This window comes from Lottia gigantea (genome assembly GCF_000327385.1).
Source record: "Lottia gigantea unplaced genomic scaffold LOTGIsca_39, whole genome shotgun sequence".
Classification (NCBI taxonomy): domain Eukaryota; kingdom Metazoa; phylum Mollusca; class Gastropoda; family Lottiidae; genus Lottia; species Lottia gigantea.
The window spans coordinates 350,327-370,615 of NW_008709333.1; the positions used below are offsets into that span (position 1 = coordinate 350,327).

At 36.1% G+C, this 20,289-nt stretch overlaps 3 protein-coding genes across 3 annotated transcripts; 2 read left to right on the plus strand and 1 right to left on the minus strand.

Annotated features, from left to right (window-relative positions):
* Positions 1–4,020: 4,020 nt before the first annotated feature.
* Positions 4,021–7,876, minus strand: LOTGIDRAFT_122169 (hypothetical protein; the record flags this gene model as incomplete). The annotated part of the gene is made up of 7 exons (XM_009059386.1): positions 4,021–4,195; positions 4,858–5,039; positions 5,487–5,609; positions 6,161–6,239; positions 6,554–6,790; positions 7,119–7,214; positions 7,722–7,876. The coding sequence occupies 7 exons, from the start codon at positions 7,874–7,876 to the stop codon at positions 4,021–4,023; spliced, it is 1,047 nt and encodes a 348-aa protein (XP_009057634.1).
* Positions 7,877–10,324: 2,448 nt separating this feature from the next.
* LOTGIDRAFT_163290 (hypothetical protein) lies at positions 10,325–13,168 on the plus strand (the record flags this gene model as incomplete). The annotated part of the gene is made up of 1 exon (XM_009059387.1): positions 10,325–13,168. One exon carries the CDS (start codon positions 10,325–10,327, stop codon positions 13,166–13,168), a length of 2,844 nt encoding a protein of 947 aa, XP_009057635.1.
* A 1,898-nt stretch (positions 13,169–15,066) lies between these two features.
* Positions 15,067–20,289, plus strand: LOTGIDRAFT_217311 (hypothetical protein). The gene is made up of 8 exons (XM_009059388.1): positions 15,067–15,133; positions 15,484–15,675; positions 15,948–16,043; positions 17,713–17,943; positions 18,326–18,404; positions 18,821–18,943; positions 19,392–19,573; positions 19,959–20,289. Exons 2-8 carry the CDS (start codon positions 15,512–15,514, stop codon positions 20,131–20,133), a joined length of 1,050 nt encoding a protein of 349 aa, XP_009057636.1. The 5' UTR covers positions 15,067–15,133; positions 15,484–15,511; the 3' UTR covers positions 20,134–20,289.

Consider the following 20,289-nt stretch of genomic DNA (forward strand, 5'->3'; position numbering starts at 1 on the left):
TTTCTTGTCTACCTTTATCTGATGTTACAGTAATAACTATTTTGGTGATTTGTTGTTGATGTCCACCTTTAAGGATTAAGGAAGGACATTTCTTAACAATTTGTACCAATTTTTAGATACTTTTTGTGACTTGTAAAGGATTGTTTGGAAGTTTGTGATATGTATATGTAGTCTACCATAATTTTGATTGAAATTAATAGCTTTTGTGGTAGATTTAGGTTTGTATATATGACCCACCTTACTTTTTTGTAAGTAAGTGATTTGTATATTCAATTTATGGTTGTAGTTGATTTAGGTATGTATATATTGTCTACCTTAATTTCAATTTTAATTGAAAGCTATTGTGGCAGTCTAGACTGAGCAAATTTCAGATGATAGTTACTTGACAATTTGGAACATAGAAAGAGCGTCTAGTTGTTTGAATGGCCCCTGTGTGCTACAGGCTGTGCACGTTATAGATTCGTCGACAGTTGGAAATTGAAAAAGAGCAGGCTAATGCCGCTGTCCTGGCAAAATTTCCCTCATTGCAGCCTGCATGGCGTTGGCGTTAACCCGTGCAGAAAAGTAGGATGTAAAACTCCATTCATTGCATTTATTTCTTGATGATTTGGATAATTGCTTTTAATGTCGAATCTAATGTGAAATGGCATTGATTTTTGGACTAGGTTAATTAGCTTGATTCTAGTGACACTTCTCTTTATAATTTTTCTTATATTTGTATTATTTAAAGACATTTCTGTTGTGCCACAAGACTTTCCAAAGTGCCTTTATTAAAGGAAGACTACCTCTGATAAATAGACATAAAATTCCAAACTGTGGCAGTAACATTATATATTCATCAGTGGACTTGGTGTCATAACTATCTTGTCATAACTATCTTGGTGTCATAACTATCTTGGGGTCATAACTATCTTGGTGTCATAACTATCTTGGGGTCAGAACTATCTTGGGGTCAGAACTATCTTGCATAACTATCTTGGTGTCATAACTATCTTGGGGTCAGAACTATCTTGGTGTCATAACTATCTTGGGGTCAGAACTATCTTGGGGTCAGAACTATCTTGTTGTCATAACTATCTTGTTGTCATAACTATCTTGGTGTATAACTATCTTGGTGTCATAACTATCTTGGTGTCATTGTATCCCTGTAGTAGTAGCTCCGTTGGTAGCAAGGTGCCAAGTGTTTGAATCCTCCTCCAGGCAAAACAATGTGGATGCCTGTGCCAGTGCTTCCTAGAGTCGGCCTGGTGTCAGCTCTCAATTCAAAGTATCTAATAATTCTATGATGAATAAAAATTGAATAGTTATGGCACTAGGTAAGTGTCACCTGATTCTAGGAGGAAGTATTCCTTTAAACTAGTCAATAAAATAAGACTTTTCTTACTGTCTTTGTAAAATTGAATTTTACTGAATTTTTGGATATGAATTTGTTTTTTTATAATTAACAAACTAATCATCTCAATTTTTTTATTTTTATAAAAAGAAATTTTTGTAAAAATATTTTAACTTAATTGATTTATCCACCTGTTGATGGTTTAATTGGAATTTTTTGAAAAAAAAGAAAATCTACCCATTTTTGGAAGAAAAAGTAAAAAAATCTTGCCAAATTTACACCATTGTATTCACTTAATCTTAATGATTGATTATTGATTTCCTTAAGATGAGGCCACGTATTCTCGAAACGATCTTAGCGCTAGCATGTCCTCAGTTCTTATCTTCTAACATTGATTCTAGGATGTCCTAGGTTCTTATCTTCTAACGTTGATTCTAGGATGTCCTAGGTTCTTATCTTCTAACACTGATTCTAGGATGTCCTAGGGTCTTATCTTCTAACATTGATTCTAGGATGTCCTAGGGTCTTATCTTCTAACATTGATTCTAGGATGTCCTAGGTTCTTATCTTCTAACATTGATTCTAGGATATCCTAGGTTCTTATCTTCTAACATTGATTCTAGGATATCCTAGGTTCTTATCTTCTAACACTGATTCTAGGATGTCCTCAGTTCTTATCTTCTAACATTGATTCTAGGATATCCTAGGTTCTTATCTTCTAACATTGATTCTAGGATATCCTAGGTTCTTATCTTCTAACACTGATTCTAGGATGTCCTCAGTTCTTATCTTCTAACATTGATTCTAGGACATCCTAACACTAAGATCGTTTCAAGAATACATACCTGATGATTGCTGTGGCATGAAGGCTACTTACACTTTAACAAAATCTTGTTTATTTTACTCCACTGTATTTCTTTAAAACCTTGGTTCCCAACCTGGGGATGTGGGACTAGGGTGTCAGGGGTGTGGCCGACTGGTGTATGAGAAGAATTTTTTTTTAATTGAGACAGCACCTCACATCATCACATGCTGGAAATGTGGATGAAACAAATTTTTGGGGGTGTGAAAGGTCCAGGTGATTGCTCCAGGCTTCTGAAGGCTGAGAAAGGTTGGGAACCACTGCTTAAAAACCCAAGATCTAATCTTTTTTATGCATTTATGAACTTTTCTATATTGTTATTATATTTTTGAAAATGTGTTATAGTTGTTGTATTTTTGTAAAATATTGTTATTGTTTTGTATTTTATATTAAAAATGTTGATCTTACTTACTAGTAAATACCTTATATATTTTATATCATTACATGACCAAAGTATTGAAAACCCTGAAGGTAATTTCAAATCTTCTTTTCTTGCCGCTGTTTTTTTAAAACACAATTTTTGTCTTGTGTAAGCATTTCATGTCAGAAAGAGCGATAAATTTGCTCTTGATTTTTAAGCCACATTGTTTGCTAGTCTTGTCTAATATTTTAGTAGCTTTTTGCTTTTATTATAAAATTAATTAGTTATATAGTAGTATTTGTTATCTCTGGGAAAGTGGAAAGTTTTCTACTAGTAATTTCAAAATCAGGGCCCGTTTCACAAAATATCTTACAATAAATATTGTCGTAGGTGTTCACTCTTTACATTGAGTAATATAACACTTCGACAAAATTGATCATAAGATATTTTGCGGAATGAGACCCAGAAATGTTGGTAATTTAAACCTGCACTTTTGTTTGAGCAAATGTGCTCAATTATCGAAATTTAATTACAGGGTGTGCTTCATAGTCACATAATTTTTTCTTTGATTTTCAAATTTCAAGCTGGCTGCCATATTGTTTCATCAAAATTCAGAAATTACGAGTTATTGGGGACATTTCTCAATTTCATATTTAACTAAAATAAATCCAAATAAATGGCAAACTTGTCCCTTAATTAAGCTGCCAACTAAACAGTTCGAGGAAAGTTTTGGTGAATTGTTCCGCTGATGGTCAGTGAAATATTGTATTCAAATTGACACCAAATACATTTTGATTTTGTGCCTTATATTTTATAATAAAAAAGTTGTTTCTTTTTTTGACATATTTCATTTTCTGTATGGCTTCAGCTTTTACTACAGTATTCAGAATTGATGTGGGCGTCTACTTTCAAGGACTGAATGTAAAAAACGATAGATAACCTATAAATCATCTAATTATTGCAAACTACAAAAATTCCAATAAGTTCTATCTGTCCAACTTCAGTAGGGATGCAGACTGGAAATTACTTGAAAATAAATCTCATTATGCTATGTCAAGGGCAATAACTTACTTTGTCAAAGACAATAGGATGTCAATTCACAGACAGTGGCTCAACTACTATAGGGACAGATTGAACACAGTCCACGGGCCCCCACCCCCCAGATAAAAAATACAAATAAAAAAAAATATACCAAAGTATATAATTATAATTAAACTAAACAACCAGTAATATATTAATGTGTGAAATAGCATTAACTATAGACTAACAATCTTTTAATCCTCCATTAACAGGCATTAAATTGACTTACAGAGGGATCTCAGAATGGTGGAGAGCATATGTTAAAAATTCCAGGGGTGGGGCCCCAACCAACTTATGTCCACGGGTTCCCACTATCTAGTTGAACCACTGTTCACAGATCCCCCTGTTTTTTGTATCACAGTTTAAGTTATTTATATTCAACTTTCACTTTTTAACTTTATTCAGCTCCAAACTTTTCTGTGCCATTTTCAGGACACCCTCATAAGTTTTATTTCCTCCAATAAAACCTCCAGCATGTACAAACACACAATCTTTAATTCCTGTTTTTTTACTCAATTCATCATCTTGTAACCCTCGCCATTCTTCTGGTAAAGATAATCTAAAAATAAATTTAAATTAGTAATCATAGCAAATACTGACATAAGATTATTACTTTCAGATTTCTTTCAGAGAGTCCACATAGAATACTCATCATCCCTTTCAGAGAGTCCACATAGAATACTCAACATCCCTTTCAGAGAGTCCACATAGAATACTCATCATCCCTTTCAGAGAGTCCACATAGAATACTCATCATCCCTTTCAGAGAGTCCACATAGAATACTCAACATCCCTTCAGAGAGTCCACATAGAATACTCATCATCCCTTTCAGAGAGTCCACATAGAATACTCATCATCCCTTTCAGAGAGTCCACATAGAATACTCAACATCCCTTCAGAGAGTCCACATAGACTACTCATCATCCCTTTCAGAGAGTCCACATAAAATACACATTAACCCTTTCAGAGAGTCCACATAGAATACACATTATCCCTTTCAGAGAGTCCACATAGCTAATAATATTTATTTGATATTTTGTTTTGTCAACTCAACATCCCTTTTTACAAAGTTCACAAAGCAAAAATATTCATTTGGTATTTAGGTTTGTCAACTCAACATTCTTTCCAGAGAGTCCACATAGAATACTCAACATCCCTTTCAGAGAATCTACAAAGTTAATAATGTTATGATAAACATAATAAAATCAATCTACTGGTACCTATTTTGGAAGCCGCCATCTTGAAGAGGAACACACTGAACCCTCCATTGACCTGTTAAATCTTGATACAAAACATATTTTACTGGGGTCTCGGCTTTCAACTCCTCTTCCAGATTAAATAGATGTTCTTTCCAGGGTACCCCACCCTTCTCAAAACACATTACTTCACCACTAGGGTCTACCTATAAACAATAATACTGTCTTCATTAGATACAAAGACAGGATGTAAAACTCAAATACAAGGGATTCCAGGTTGGAATAAACAGAAATTGAGGAACTGGAAAAAATCTGCTGAGAGTCCAGGGGGCCACTGGGAGATTTTACCATTTTAAGATACTTTCTATATATAGAAATCTTTCCAAAACCGAAGTTTTATTTCAAAATAAGAAAAATAGCACTGGTCAGAACGGAGGGGAATTCTTTTAAAAAGAGGTCAAAAAGGTGCAGAAAAGTAAGAAGTTAAACTGTGTCAAACTATGTAATTAATAGATTCATTGATTATTAGAAAATGTAGGCTAATGCTGTCCTGGAAAAATTCCCTCATAACAAACTTGCCCAAATTACAGACAAAAATTAAAAATGTAAAATCTCTTTTTCATATAATTTATAAAGAAATGTAAAATACTTACATTATGTCTGTTATTGAAAGCTGTTAAAACAATATCTCGAGCTGGTAACCACGTATTTTTATAATAATTAATTCTTTCCATCAGTTCACTACCTGTCAGTTCCATAGCTTTTTCAAATAATTCCTACAAGAAAGTTTATAGTGTTACAAAAAAGACAGAAAGTAACTTACATTTTTACTTAAGATTTACTTGGGATCACAAGACAAGCTGGTCCCTTTGCTAAACCTCTTGGCATTGATCTTTCCAAGATTATCTGTACCTATTTACAGCTGGGTTGACTGCAATAATGAGGAAAATGACTTATTCAAGGTCAAGGACTATCACATATCGATCAAGACTAGAACCCATGCCCACAAATGCTTGACCTTATGACGACATCGATCACCTTAATTTTTATCCAATGAAATAGAAGCTCTTACAAATCATGAGTTTTGTTTAAAATATAGGGATAGAGCTTCAGCCATGCAATAACATCTAAATGTACTGATTGTAGCACACCTAAGCTCCTTCTACTTTCCTCTAAGATTTTATTTGGCTTTCATAGTAAGTAATCCAAGTATGGCACAACAAATTGCTAATAATAGACTATGGTTTTCCTCGAAAAAAAAAACAAGCAATTTCTTTTTTAAAAATAAAAAAGGGGGCGAAACCATAATAAAGGAAAGACAACTCACATCTCTGTTGTTCTGTGGTTGATTCCAGTCAGGATTTAATTTTCTAACCCTGCTACTTAAATTCGTGGATATTCTATAACTGAAAAAATTTCAAAATCCTTTTTGTTACTGTGAACACCAAGAGAAAGCCTGTCCAAGTCGTATTTATTCTCCTGTGCATCCTGACCTGAGGGCGTTGGGGGCAAAAATGAGGTGTATCTCCGGGGCCAGGGATCTAGAGACTACAGATCCGACAAATTTCAGATGGTTTGAGATGAGTTTTAAGCATTTAGAGAGCTTAGTTTTTACTTCAAAATGAGACCTTTTATAGGCATAAGGGATGGGGGATCATGACCAAATCCACTCCACCCTAAACTACACCACTGCTAATAACCTAATACTGATAAAACTTACTTAAGTCTTCCATCTATTTGATGTATAGGTAAACCATTATCTATTCCATCAATTTCTTCAATAAATCGTTCATAGACTTTATCGAATATTAACTCTGTTATAGGATCAGTTTCTGATTTCTCCATCGTCTGTGATATCAACTGTCGACCAAAATGAAAGTAGACCAATCCAGCACTGCTTAATTTTGTCACAGAGCTTTTTTTAGAGTCCAAACTGTTGAAGTTCTCATTAAATGTCCTTAAAAGAGAAAAAAACTTAAACTGACATAAGATGGAAATCAATCAGGACCCAAAAAAAGATGTTGGATTACTCAGAATGTTGGTATAACCAGGTGTCTGATGTCACGGAGTACACTGTATTGGCATCTACATTCTTGGTGGTATCCCAAGAGAGTACTACCCCCCAGCACCCAGAGGAAAGCAACTAGCCCCACCCAAAACTTAACTTTGGTCACACCCCCCCTAAGAAGAGGGGACAGAAGTTCACTAACTTCAGGCATTACTTACCATTGGTGATATCCCCCAAGCACCCCAGAGAAAAGCAACCAGCCCCATCCATAACTTACCGTTGGTGATGATCAAATCTATTTTTAACTGGATCATAAACTCCGCCCACATCCACGACTATGTCACAATCTTCCAGTATTTTATAGTCTCGAGTCCTGAAAATAAATTTCATTATAATTTAAAGTTTGTATTGTGCAGAATTCTATGGAACAGGAGACCATTTTCTTCTATAAACAAGTGTTAAAATGTTGTTGTGAGATATCTAACAGATGATGGTGTTTAAAACACATAAAATTACCATATAAAAAATATCGGGAAAAGACTTTTTTGAATTTTATGTCATTTAAAATATATACGTATGCGGTATCTGATCACATTATTTTTTGTCGATGAGTTGACTCGACAATTTCTGTATTGAAGACAAGTTGACTTTTGTAGTTGCAATATTTTGGGGACAAGATGACTGGTATTCTTCATGAGAGATGTTTATATTAATTTGTTGACATAGGTTTTGAATGAAAAAGTAATCTAAAAATATGCCTTATCATGTAAGCTAAGGCTCTTGCAATTAGTGACGTCATCAAACACTTAGTTTTTGTGGAATTTTAGGAACCACAGATGTCTGAATAAAAAAGTTTTTTTTTTTATTAAGATCTCCAAACCTGATGATCTCAGCATTTTTAAACTCTGGTAGCTGTTTTAACATGAAACAAGCCAGAGCCTCGTCAGCATGAAACTGTCCATTATGAGTTCCAATCTGTCTCTGAACTTTTTTCTTTTTCTGTGGAGGTGAAGATGAAGATCTGTTATCAGCCATTTTCATTTTTTGTGAAGATGAAATATTTCTGAAATACAGGGTACATATTAAGTTAAATACTCAAATATTTTAGGGAAATCAGTTTTACAAATCAATTATCAAAATCGCAGGTTCCGAGGGAGGGGGGTAGATCCAGTGCTTTGAAACAAGGAAGGGGATAGGCCTACCTGCCTGTGTTGCAAGGTAAAACGGGGGGAGGAGGTGTAAAATTCAAAAATGTCATTTATTGCATTACGTAAATTTCAACAAGAATGAGATAAAACCCAACCTGAGGAAGATTGAATTCACAGCTACAGGAGAAGAAATTTTGTTCCATTTCCGAACTGAAAGTGATACCGCCGTTTTGAAAACAAGTAAACTGGTCCGCCATTCCATCTAAAGCTTAGTGTAGCGACAAGTAAACACTACAAGGGTTCCGATCTGAAATAACAGGGATTCGATCTATCAATAATTTTGTTGTGTTCTCATGCCGAATGGAAGAAATATTTGTGGTCTGGAATCTATTACTACTTCCGGGAAGATAACTCTTATCAACAAATTGGGAATTCCCACTTAAAAAAACACCCCTAGGAGAAACTCCCCATCATTCCCCATGCCCTGTCTTTCTATGGAAAACGCCTATCTCAGACTGTTGTTACTAAATTCTACCAGGTCACCAATGAAACCAAGAGTTACCATTATCCTTACCGACTGAAGACATATATGGACCAGTGCCGTTTTCTAGGAAAAATATGTAAGGCGACGAGCAGGAGCCACAAATTATCAAGGGGAGACACAATTTAAAAGTTGGGGTCAGCCGGGTCAGTCTTAATTCTCTCCTAAGTTGAAACTCCAATATCCCTTATCCTGCAGACTGTATTGTGCCTCCAGATAAAATATTAATTGTGCTACATGAGGCATAATATTATGTATATTTGTGCAATTTTTTTTGCAAATATCCTTTCGCGTCAAGGTTTTTCCAATATTCCAAACAACCATTGCTTTACGTACAAAGGTAGGTTTGAATAAATTAAAGTGAAATAATATCCTCGGCCCCTCATCTATGTTTCCTAGAAACGCAACTAGTCATTGTGGGCAGACTATTTTTCAACCTATAAACTACTTGCTACTTTCATTATTAAAATTATGTTCAGATACGAAAGGGGTCTGCATTTTTTTCTGATATCTTAGATATACACCCTCTTTTTAACGACAACTGATCAGTTTGTCCGTGATAGTCGAAGACTCGAACATGTCCTGGATGGAAAGAGAATAACCCCTCACGAATTAAATAATTAGGCTTTTGATGTCGAGAGGTTTATGTCGAGTCTCATATTGAAAGTGGAAGTGGTAATATAAATACTGGTAAGGAACTGTTTACGTACAAGTTAGGCTATGATCCTTTCAGATAAATAGACCAAGTAGGCCTAGTGGCTAGGGCCTAGGCTACTAACGATCCGAACCGCAAAACGAAACCCGAAATCGGTAAGTAACAACTTATTGACAAAATATAGGTAGCAGCTGATGAAATTTTCACATGAGGAAGTTTATAAATAATAAGTGAGTAGCCTAAGTATTTCATAATGAAAAGTGATATCAGTTGTCTAGAAGAGTAAGCATATCCTACTCTGCTTGATACGCTAGGCCTAGTGCCAAACTATGGGACTTGGAATTATCTCTATTCTATGAATTTCTTTAAATTTTTGATAAGCAGATAATTATTATGATAATCATGTGATTTATGATAAGGTAGTTATTGTCACGTTTAATAATTGTGAACATAGAGTGTAAGGACTTCATTTATTCGATGTAATACCATAATAATATAATAGGCCTACATGAAATACAAAAATGGCGGCTTACATTATAACAATTACGTCATTGAGGAAGGCGCTCTCGTGACTAGTTAGTATACTGTATGAAAAGTCTCCTACTATGAGACGTGAATAACATACTATGCAGGCTGTATTCAATATGTAATTGTGTATATATATAATCGACAATTCGTTTGAGTGTTTTTATCAATAATTAAAAAAAGACCTTCAATATCCATCGTACCTTGGCTTGGACACGATGCTGTATATCTAGAATAGGTGAATATGTAGACTAATATGTGAATGTCTCGCCATTTCAACTAGGACTTATCACACCACTTATATCTGAATGGTTGGACATTTCAACTAGGACTTATCACACCACTTATATCTGAATGGTTGGACATTTCAACTAGGACTTATCACACCACTTATATCTGAATGTCTCGCCATTTCAACTAGGACTTATCACACCACTTATATCTGAATGTCTTGCCATTTCAACTAGGATTTATCACACCACTAATACTTGGTAATAAATGCTAGGTTGCCACCCTGTTTTGACCCTTTTCAAGGTCTTTCCATAGTTACACAATTGATGACTTTTTATAATATATTTTTGATTCTCTATTTCAGGTAGCCTGAAGTAAGCAAAATGGAAAACGACGATGAATATAAGGCTTTTATCAAAAAACTGGAAAAATTCCCAAATTATTTTCAAATGGGTGCAGACTATTCGAATTTACGTCGGTGGAAAAAATTGAAACAAAAACTTGATGATGAAACGGAGGACTTTGAAGATATGTGTGAAATGGATAGATTTCGAAACCTTAACTTATTTGGTTGTGTTTACTTTTATCTTGGAGATATGAAACATGCAGAGTCAAATATTTTGGAAGTCTTAACAAAATCAGATTGGACCAACATCAATGCATGTGTTATGATGGCAAAAATGTGGTATATTCAGGGAAAGATAACAAAGGCGAAGGAAATTATGGAGAAACTAAATGAATTGGCAGAAGATCCTTACAAAATAGACATTGCCAAAGGTGAACTGTGTTATGCATGGTCAAGATTGGATCCAAAACATTACAAAAAGGGAATTGATGAATCAGAAAAACTTGTTTCCAAATATGCTGATAAACCGGAATATCCCATATGGGCCTTCGGTCTCGCTTTATTCTATAGAAGATGCCTTCATCTATCAGCCAGGTCTCTCCATCCTGATTTGAACATATCGGTAAGCCAATGTTTCAAACGTGCCAAGGAATTGTTTGAGAACAATATACGCAGCGATGATATTGAACCTATTTATAAAGCTCGGTCTTATATAGAGCTGGCAAACTTATTAGCTTTAAAAAATATTTTCCCTGATATCGAAAGTTCTTCTGACGATAAGATATATAGCACAATTAAAGAAGGTGTCAAGCTGGCCCCAGAATGTGCTTCGATTTTGATGAAAGCAGGGAAAGTAATGAAATACATTCGCAAATATCTTGAATCTGAAGAATATCTTCAAAAGGCTAATGAACTACGACCTAACTCATTTAACTGTCATCAATTAGCATTGATCAAGATAAGTAACATCAGACATGCAAATTATAACAAGAGTGGCTGTAACAGACCTAGTTACCACAGCACTAATAACCATGCTGGCAAATCGCAAATACAGAAAAGGCGTGGGAAAGGTTCTTCTAAGTGGCAGGATGCCAGAGATAAGCCTACGAGGACGAATACAACCACTCACACTTGGTCCACTCCAACAAATACGTCACACCAACAAACTCACAAGAAACAATTATTCAAATCAGAGGCAAACTGTCCAAAAGTCCAACTTGATCAACAAACTAAAGAGAGAGGTAGTTCTACAAATCCAGGCCTGGAAGAAGATTGTGCTGTTCAGGAGCATTGTACTTTTCATGATTTGGAGAATGAATTGGTCCCAGACTTTAAAATGATGTCTTTAGGTGTCAGAACTAACAAAACCTCAGAAAAGATCTATTCTGATAATACACATACGGCCCATAAAGTTTTATCAACGACTCGTGCATCTGAAGGTATTTTGGAGAGCCCTGAAACAAAGCACAAAGGAGCGCAGCCAAATTATGAATCATGTCCTACGCCACCAATTCAACCAAGCAACCATTTGGATCAACGACCGCGTGTTCCAGAATCTGTACCTACACAAGTTGAGAAACAGATGACACCGCCAAAACAAGCTTCAATGAAATCCATTATCAAGTCACCAAACTTTAAAACCTTTGGCAAATACAAGTCCAGGCAACTTGTTCCTTGTTTAGAGCTTCTCCAGAGATCAGTTAAATACAGTAACAATACCAATTTTTCTGCCTGTTATGACTGGGGACTGACAATACTACACATGACTCCTCAAAACTATGAGGCAGCGCTCGAAAAATTCAACATTGTGATAAATAATAGCGATTCTAAGGATTTGCGCTATAAAGCTTACGAGCAGGCTGGAATTTGTCGGATGAAGATGAGTGAAGACGAACATGATAAAGACCGAGAATACCATCGTAAAGACGCGTACGAAATGTTCACAAGAGCTATTCGATGCTGGGCTGATTGCCAAAGGATGGAATTACATGAATACTTTAATGACGCCGAACAGAATTGTTGCTCATTGCGGGAAATGATCTTAGGGGATGATTCTAAAAGCGATGACCAACAAAGGAAACAATTAGCTCATATTTACTATCTAATAAGACAATATGGTCCTTCTTTGGAACTTTATAAAGAGTTGTACAATAACTTGAAAGACTCAAGTGGACAAGACATCGAAATCATACAAGGTATCATTAACAATCGTCTAAAATTGAAACAGTTTGATGAAGCTCGTGACTTATTAGCAATACTCCTGTTATCTAAAGAAGGTTCTGACTGTCATAAATTCAAATTTGAAGTTCTAAAGGAGATGCTGGATTATGCTATTGTAAACAAAGATCGCATGCTAGCTGAATCAGTCGTACATTTTGATCAGAACTTCTCTTATGATGTAGTGATCTTGTACAACGAGAGTGATAAGTCATCAAGTAAATTAGGGAAATGTTTAGCAGTCTGGTTGTTTGAAATTGGTTTGGAAGTCACATATAATACGAATGATGTTATTGCTGGACATTCTATCCTGGAAGGTCAGGGAATCATACTAGGCAGCAGTAGAATGGCAATCTGCATCATAAACGATGACAAAAAATGCGACCACTTAGATTACGTAATGGAAATGACCCTCCAGGAATTTCACACAGATGGCAGGGAAATATTCCCTTTATTAATCAATGATTCTAAACTGGCTGGTCAGTTTAACCTTTGCAAACCATTCCGTGTACCGGGTACAAATAATTCCGTATTTGACGAACAGAAGACCGATATACTCAAAGCATTCTCTGATATTTATTTGGCTTCCGGTAATTCTCCCACTAAGCCTCAGAGTGAAACAAATCAAACGTCGCCAAAAAGCTATACACTCGAACAACAGTGACTTTAAAAACTCATGTCAGGCTACACCATAAACCATGAATCTTAAATCGGTTATCGTATTAATTCAATACCCCCACAGTATAAATTAATCTTCCAAGTTTATAATCCTCAAAAAAGCCAACATTAAACCTGTCTCCGATCTCAAAAACATATAAAGGTACATGTAATTTGCATATCCCGTTTAATCAATTAATATTATGTACTATTCTATTGTGTATATATAAAATAATATATTAGTGTTTATTATAGTTTCACCTATTATATCTATTATTCATGTATATATAAAAAAAATTGGCATAGACCATGTGAATATATAACATTTTTCTCTCCCCCCCCCCCCCCCCCCCCCAATATATTAGTGTTTATTATATTTCACCTATTATATCTGTTATTCATGTATATATAAAAAAAAATTGGCATAGGGTATGTGAATTTGGTCAAGCCCTATAATATAAAGCATACTTAGGTAGTTTCCCCAGTGACCTCGCCAGCCTTCCGAGACTGAAGGGCAGATTGACTCAATGGGAACAACTGTTGAGGTTGAATTCAAATTTTGGCTACTCTGTGGTGGTGTCATAGTCGCAAGCCTCTCTTTGAACGTCTTAGAGGGTTCTCGCAAGAAAACTTGAATTGATGATGTGCATTCTGACACATATTTTGGAGAAAAAAGGTATAGCCATTTAGATTTGTTGAAACATAATATATTGTCAGCACCTATTTTCTGCTCCCATAAAGACATTCTTATTTTCATAGTTTTTGATCAATTTTTTTTTTTGTAAATAAAGAATTCACATTAACCAAAAGTTTTATTCGTTTGATTTTTGTATGAGTGTTGATCCAAGACTAACCTAGGTGGCGCTCAATTGCAGAGCTCTGAACAGTTTCTGTGTTTTCCAATTATGACCTCAATCGAATGGTACACAAGCGCGGTTACGTCACATTCATTCTGTGTCATTTTTAATTCTGTCTTCACCATCGTATCACACAAAAATACTGGTTTTGACATGGTCTTATTAACCTCGAGGAAGTATGACGAATCGGGGCATGGTTTGGACACAGATGTGCTATTTTTTTTTGGACCAATAATACTTCATTTTCAGTCAATCAGTTATATTTTTAGATGGTGATGTGAACATAGTCTCATGAAAGCACTGGCCTGGGTCACAAAGTAAAGATTTATGATAAAACAAGCTGCAAGTTAAATGTTAACATAATTAGAGTGTTCACAGCTCAACGCCAAATTTGAGCCTTCAAATCCATGTGTGTCCAGAATTATCCGCGGTTGAAAGTTAAAAAGACGGTCGTCTTGTTTGAGACGTTGCAATATTTATATATATATATAGAAAAGACACCCATAGGAATGGGAAAAGAAATTCCTAGTTTGAGATATTTTTGAAGGAATTGTATTCGTACATTTCTAGTATTGTTTACATATTCAAGACTCAATTCCCGTTTCTGAGACTAAAGTACAATTGGTCCAACGGATGGTGAACCTGTCCCTTTAAAATGTCAAAATAGTGGACTGGTTATATATATGTTTAGAATTATACCTGGTTGTAGGGCTGGGCAAAATATGGATTTGGGAGAAGTGCACTTCATTGACCTTAACTATTGGAAGATATTTTCTTGTTAAAGGGATCGTGAAGAGGATTTCTAAATCGGGGCCGTTTTGAAAACAAGTAAACTGGTCCACGTTCCATCTAAAGCTTAGTGTAGCGATATGTAAACACAAGGGCCCCGTTTTGAAAATAACAGGGATTTGATCTATCAATAATTTTGTCGTGTTCTCGTGCCAATGGAAGAAATATTTGTGGTCTGGAATCTTTTACTACTTCCGGGAAGATAACTCTTATTAACTAATAGGGAATTCCCCTTTATTTTTCAAAACGGCGCTATTTTCACGTGTACCATTTACAGTTCGGCAATCGAACAAAAGTACATTACGTCTGATTTACACATTCCTCAGGTTTGGTTTAATATGTTCTTAAACTTGTTTTGTTTTTGTCAATATCTCACCAAAGGTCACCGAATAGCTTAGTTCGTAGACAGTGGTTTTAGTTTTATCATATGAAAATCCAATAACGGCGACCAATATGCTAAAAAAATGCATTGTCCTATATGTGCACACTCCTGTACAAGCTGTTAGATATTGTTTTCACAGACAGAGGTCTGAAGAAGACCTGCAGTGCCTGGCCAACCCCATCGGAATCAAGTTGAAAATCACATATTATGCAGGATGGCATTATAAAAATCTTGTGCTATTGACGTGAAAAACACCCTTAAGCTTTTATCATATATTTCTGTCCTATATTTCAGAAACATTTCAACAACACAGAAATTGAAAATGGGGGATGAAAGCTCTATTATTAGTTCTACTTCACCTCCACAGAAAAAGAAAAAAGTTCAGAGACAGATTGGAACTCATAATGGACAGTTTCATGCTGACGAGGCTCTGGCTTGTTTCATGTTAAAACAGCTACCAGAGTTTAAAAATGCTGAGATCATCAGGTTTGGGATCTTAATAAAAAAAACCTACTTTTTCATTCAAAAGCAGTGTCAACAACTTAAACGGATTGTAAAGAGGTTTGGTATTTTGTATGTATATATATATACTGAACATACAGAATTTAGAAGACTTCTTTACAATCCCTTTAAAATCCATTAGATATAACAAAACAACATTTTTACAGAAGGAAATGATCTCCTGTCCATAGAGTTTTAGAGTTGTGCAGAGTGTGTTTTGTGAATATTTAAATATTTTAATGGAATTTATTTTTCAGGACTCGAGACTATAAAATACTGGAAGATTGTGACATAGTCGTGGATGTGGGCGGAGTTTATGATCCAGTTAAAAATAGATTTGATCATCACCAACGGTAAGTTATGCCTGAAGTTGGTTGCTTTCCTCTGGGATGCTTGGGGGATATCACCAAAAGTAGGTTATGGATGGGGCTGGGTATCACCAAGGTAATTTATGCCTGAAGTTGGTTGCTTTCCTCTTCTTCTGGGGTGTTACCAAAAGTAAGTTATGAATGGGGCTAGTTGCTTTCCTCTGGGGTGGTAGGGGGTATCACTAAAGTAAGACATGGCTTGGGCTAGTTGCTTTCTTCTGGGGTGGTAGGGGGTATCACTAAAGTAAGACATGGCTTGGGCTAGTTGCTTTCCTATGGGGTGGTAGGGGGTATCATTAAAGTAAGATATGGATGGGGCTAGTTGCTTTCTTCTGGGGTGCTTCGGGGTATCATTAAAGTAAGACATGGCTTGGGCTAGTTGCTTTCCTCTGGGGTGGTAGGGGGTATCATTAAAGTAAGATATGGATGGGGCTAGTTGCTTTCCTCTGGGGTGGTAGGGGGTATCATTAAAGTAAGACATGGATGGGGCTAGTTGCTTTCCTCTGGGGTGGTAGGGGGTATCATTAAAGTAAGACATGGATGGGGCTAGTTGCTTTCCTCTGGGGTGGTAGGGGGTATCATTAAAGTAAGACATGGATGGGGTTAGTTGCTTTCCTCTGGGGTGGTAGGGGGTATCATTAAAGTAAGATATGGATGGGGCTAGTTGCTTTCTTCTGGGGTGGTAGGGGGTATCATTAAAGTAAGATATGGATGGGGCTAGTTGCTTTCCTCTGGGGTGGTAGGGGGTATCACTAAAGTAAGATATGGATGGGGCTAGTTGCTTTCCTCTTGGGTGGTAGGGGGTATCATTAAAGTAAGATATGGATGGGGCTAGTTGCTTTCCTCTGAGGTGGTAGGGGGTATCATTAAAGTAAGATATGGATGGGGCTAGTTGCTTTCTTCTGGGGTGGTAGGGGGTATCATTAAAGTAAGATATGGATGGGGCTAGTTGCTTTCCTCTGGGGTGGTAGGGGGTATCACTAAAGTAAGATATGGATGGGGCTAGTTGCTTTCTTCTGGGGTGGTAGGGGGTATCACTAAAGTAAGATATGGATGGGGCTAGTTGCTTTCCTCTGGGGTGGTAGGGGGTATCATTAAAGTAAGACATGGCTTGGGCTAGTTGCTTTCTTCTGGGGTGGTAGGGGGTATCACTAAAGTAAGACATGGCTTGGGCTAGTTGCTTTCCTCTGGGGTGGTAGGGGGTATCATTAAAGTAAGATATGGCTTGGGCTAGTTGCTTTCCTCTTGGGTGGTAGGGGGTATCATTAAAGTAAGTTATGGATGGGGCTAGTTGCTTTCCTCTGGGGTGGCAGGGGGTATCACTAAAGTAAGATATGGATGGGGCTAGTTGCTTTCCTCTGGGGTGGTAGGGGGTATCATTAAAGTAAGATATGGATGGGGCTAGTTGCTTTCCTCTGGGGTGGTAGGGGGTATCATTAAAGTAAGATATGGCTTGGGCTAGTTGCTTTCCTCTGGGGTGGTAGGGGGTATCACCAAAAATAAGTCATTGATGGTGTTAGTTGCCTTTTCAACTAAATAAGCACACGTCTTTAAATAAGAGATCTGAACATGTCATGTAGAACCAAATCAACCACGTCTAACTTGTACTTTAAGCTTCTCTTGAAAATATTTGCTCATTATTTTCTCATTTCAGGACATTTAATGAGAACTTCAATAGTTTGGACTCTAAAAAAATTTGGGTGACAAAATTAAGCAGTGCTGGATTGGTCTACTTTCATTTTGGTCGACAGTTGATATCACAGACGATGGAGAAATCAGAAACTGATCCCATAACGGAGTTAATATTCGATAAAATCTATGAACGGTTTATCCAAGAAATTGACGGAATTGATAATGGTATAGATCAAACAGAAGAAAAACCTAAGTATGTTTACTGATGTTTTCGGTCTAATCTGGCTCTACCCTGTTCAGTAGACATGGGAACCGCTTGATTGGTGACTTGCTCGTGTGGAGAGAGAATTCAAAATGGCGGAGAAGGAAATAGATGGGAAAATTTTGAATGTGACATGTCTGCATCTCCTTTCATGCCGTGGGGGCAGAATTACAACAGAACTCCACAATCGAGCGCGACCACAATTTATCGACAAGATTTTGTCATGGTAAGGCCATGTAACTTGGAACTCAATCTCAACCCAAAAGTCAACAGATTTGTTGGGCTAGATACTGAGACACTTCCAAGATACTTTATCTTGACAATCTTCGCTGTCACAGTTAAAAAAATTATAATTGAAAATATTTTTTTTCAGGTATAGAATAACGACAGGTCTAAGTTCAAGAGTGGGATGTCTGAATCCAGGCTGGAATCAACCACAGAACAACAGAGATGTGAGTTGTCTTCCCTTTATTTATAGTTTCACAAGCTTCCCCACACCTCCCCTTCCGTCCCCCCTCATACATGTAATTCCCTTAATTATTATTAATTATTATACATAGGATCCTTTCTACCAGCTCGTCCTTGGTCAAATCTCCTGGTAATGATTTTACAGGGATAACCACTTAGGTTCACGATAAGGATTCTTCTACCAGCTGGTTCTTGGCCAAACCTCTTGGCGTTGATCTTTTAAAGATTATTCGTACCCATTTACAGCTGGAAGGTTTTGTAAACCCAAGTTGTAATCCTAAGTAAAAATGTTAGATCAGATTAAAAATCAATGCCAAGAGGTTTGAACAAAGACCACTTAGTAGAAAGGTCTCTTGAACCCGTTGTTGCCCTTGTAAAAATTGTAGTCTCTTTATTGTAGGAATTATTTGAAAAAGCTATGGAACTGACAGGTAGTGAACTGATGGAAAGAATTAATTATTATAAAAATACGTGGTTACCAGCTCGAGATATTGTTTTAACAGCTTTCAATAACAGACATAATGTAAGTATTTTACATTTCTTTATAAATTATATAAAATGGAGATTTTACATTTTTAATTTTTTGTCTGTAATTTGGGCAAGTTTGTTATGAGGGAATTTTTCCAGGACAGCATTAGCCTACATTTTCTAATAATCAATGAATCTATTAATTACATACTTTAACACAGTTTAACTTCTTACTTTTCTGCACCTTTTTGACCTCTTTTTAAAAGAATTCCCCTCGGTTCTGACTAGTGGTATTTTTCTTATTTTGAAATAAAACTTCGGTTTTGGAAAGATTTCTATATATAGAAAGTATCTTAAAATGGTAAAATCTCCCAGTGGCCCCCTGGACTCTCAGCAGATTTTTTCCAGTTCCTCAATTTCTGTTTATTCCAACCTGGAATCCCTTGTATTTGAGTTTTACATCCTGTCTTTGTATCTAATGAAGACAGTATTATTGTTTATAGGTAGACCCTAGTGGTGAAGTAATGTGTTTTGAGAAGGGTGGGGTACCCTGGAAGGAACATCTATTTAATCTGGAAGAGGAGTTGAAAGCCGAGACCCCAGTAAAATATGTTTTGTATCAAGATTTAACAGGTCAATGGAGGGTTCAGTGTGTTCCTCTTCAAGATGGCGGCTTCCAAAATAGGTACCAGTAGATTGATTTTATTATGTTTATCATCTTGAATATACTAAATAAACATTATTAGCTATGTGGACTCTCTGAAAGAGATACAGAGTTGGTCAAACTAAATACCAAATAAATATTATTAGTTTTTGTGGACTCTCTGAAAGAGATACTTAGTTGACAAACGTAAATACCAAATTAACATTATTAGCTATGTGGACTCTCTGAAAGGGATGATGAGTATTCTATTTGGACTCTCTAAAAGGGATGATGAGTATTCTATGTGGACTCTCTGAAAGGGATGATGAGTATTCTATGTGGACTCTCTGAAAGGGATGATGAGTATTCTATGTGGACTCTCTTTTGTCAGTCTTTTCTGTAGTTATTAATTGAAATTTATTTTTAGATTATCTTTACCAGAAGAATGGCGAGGGGTACGAGATGATGAATTGAGTAAAAAAACAGGAATTAAAGATTGTGTGTTTGTACATGCTGGAGGTTTTATTGGAGGAAATAAGACTTATGAGGGTGTCCTGAAAATGGCACAGAAAAGTTTGGAGCTGAATAAAGTCAAAAAGTGATGTTAATCTGTTAAAAAGTTTGTTTTTATTGGATGGTGGCCATGCTGGTCTATGGTCATGTCTCTAATAACGGCCAAATCAACAACCTCATTTATATCCAGTTTTAATCCACAATTTTTTAAACACAAAAAATAAATATCAAGTCCAAAACTTAAA

Bases quoted from the DNA above. Each gene is read 5' to 3' on its own strand.
- LOTGIDRAFT_217311 (XM_009059388.1), top strand. From the start codon at position 15,512: ATGGGGGATGAAAGCTCTATTATTAGTTCTACTTCACCTCCACAGAAA. The intron at 16,044-17,712 runs GTAAGTTATGCC...TTCTCATTTCAG, and splicing joins AGATTTGATCATCACCAACG to GACATTTAATGAGAACTTCA. The intron at 19,574-19,958 runs GTACCAGTAGAT...ATTTATTTTTAG, and splicing joins GATGGCGGCTTCCAAAATAG to ATTATCTTTACCAGAAGAAT.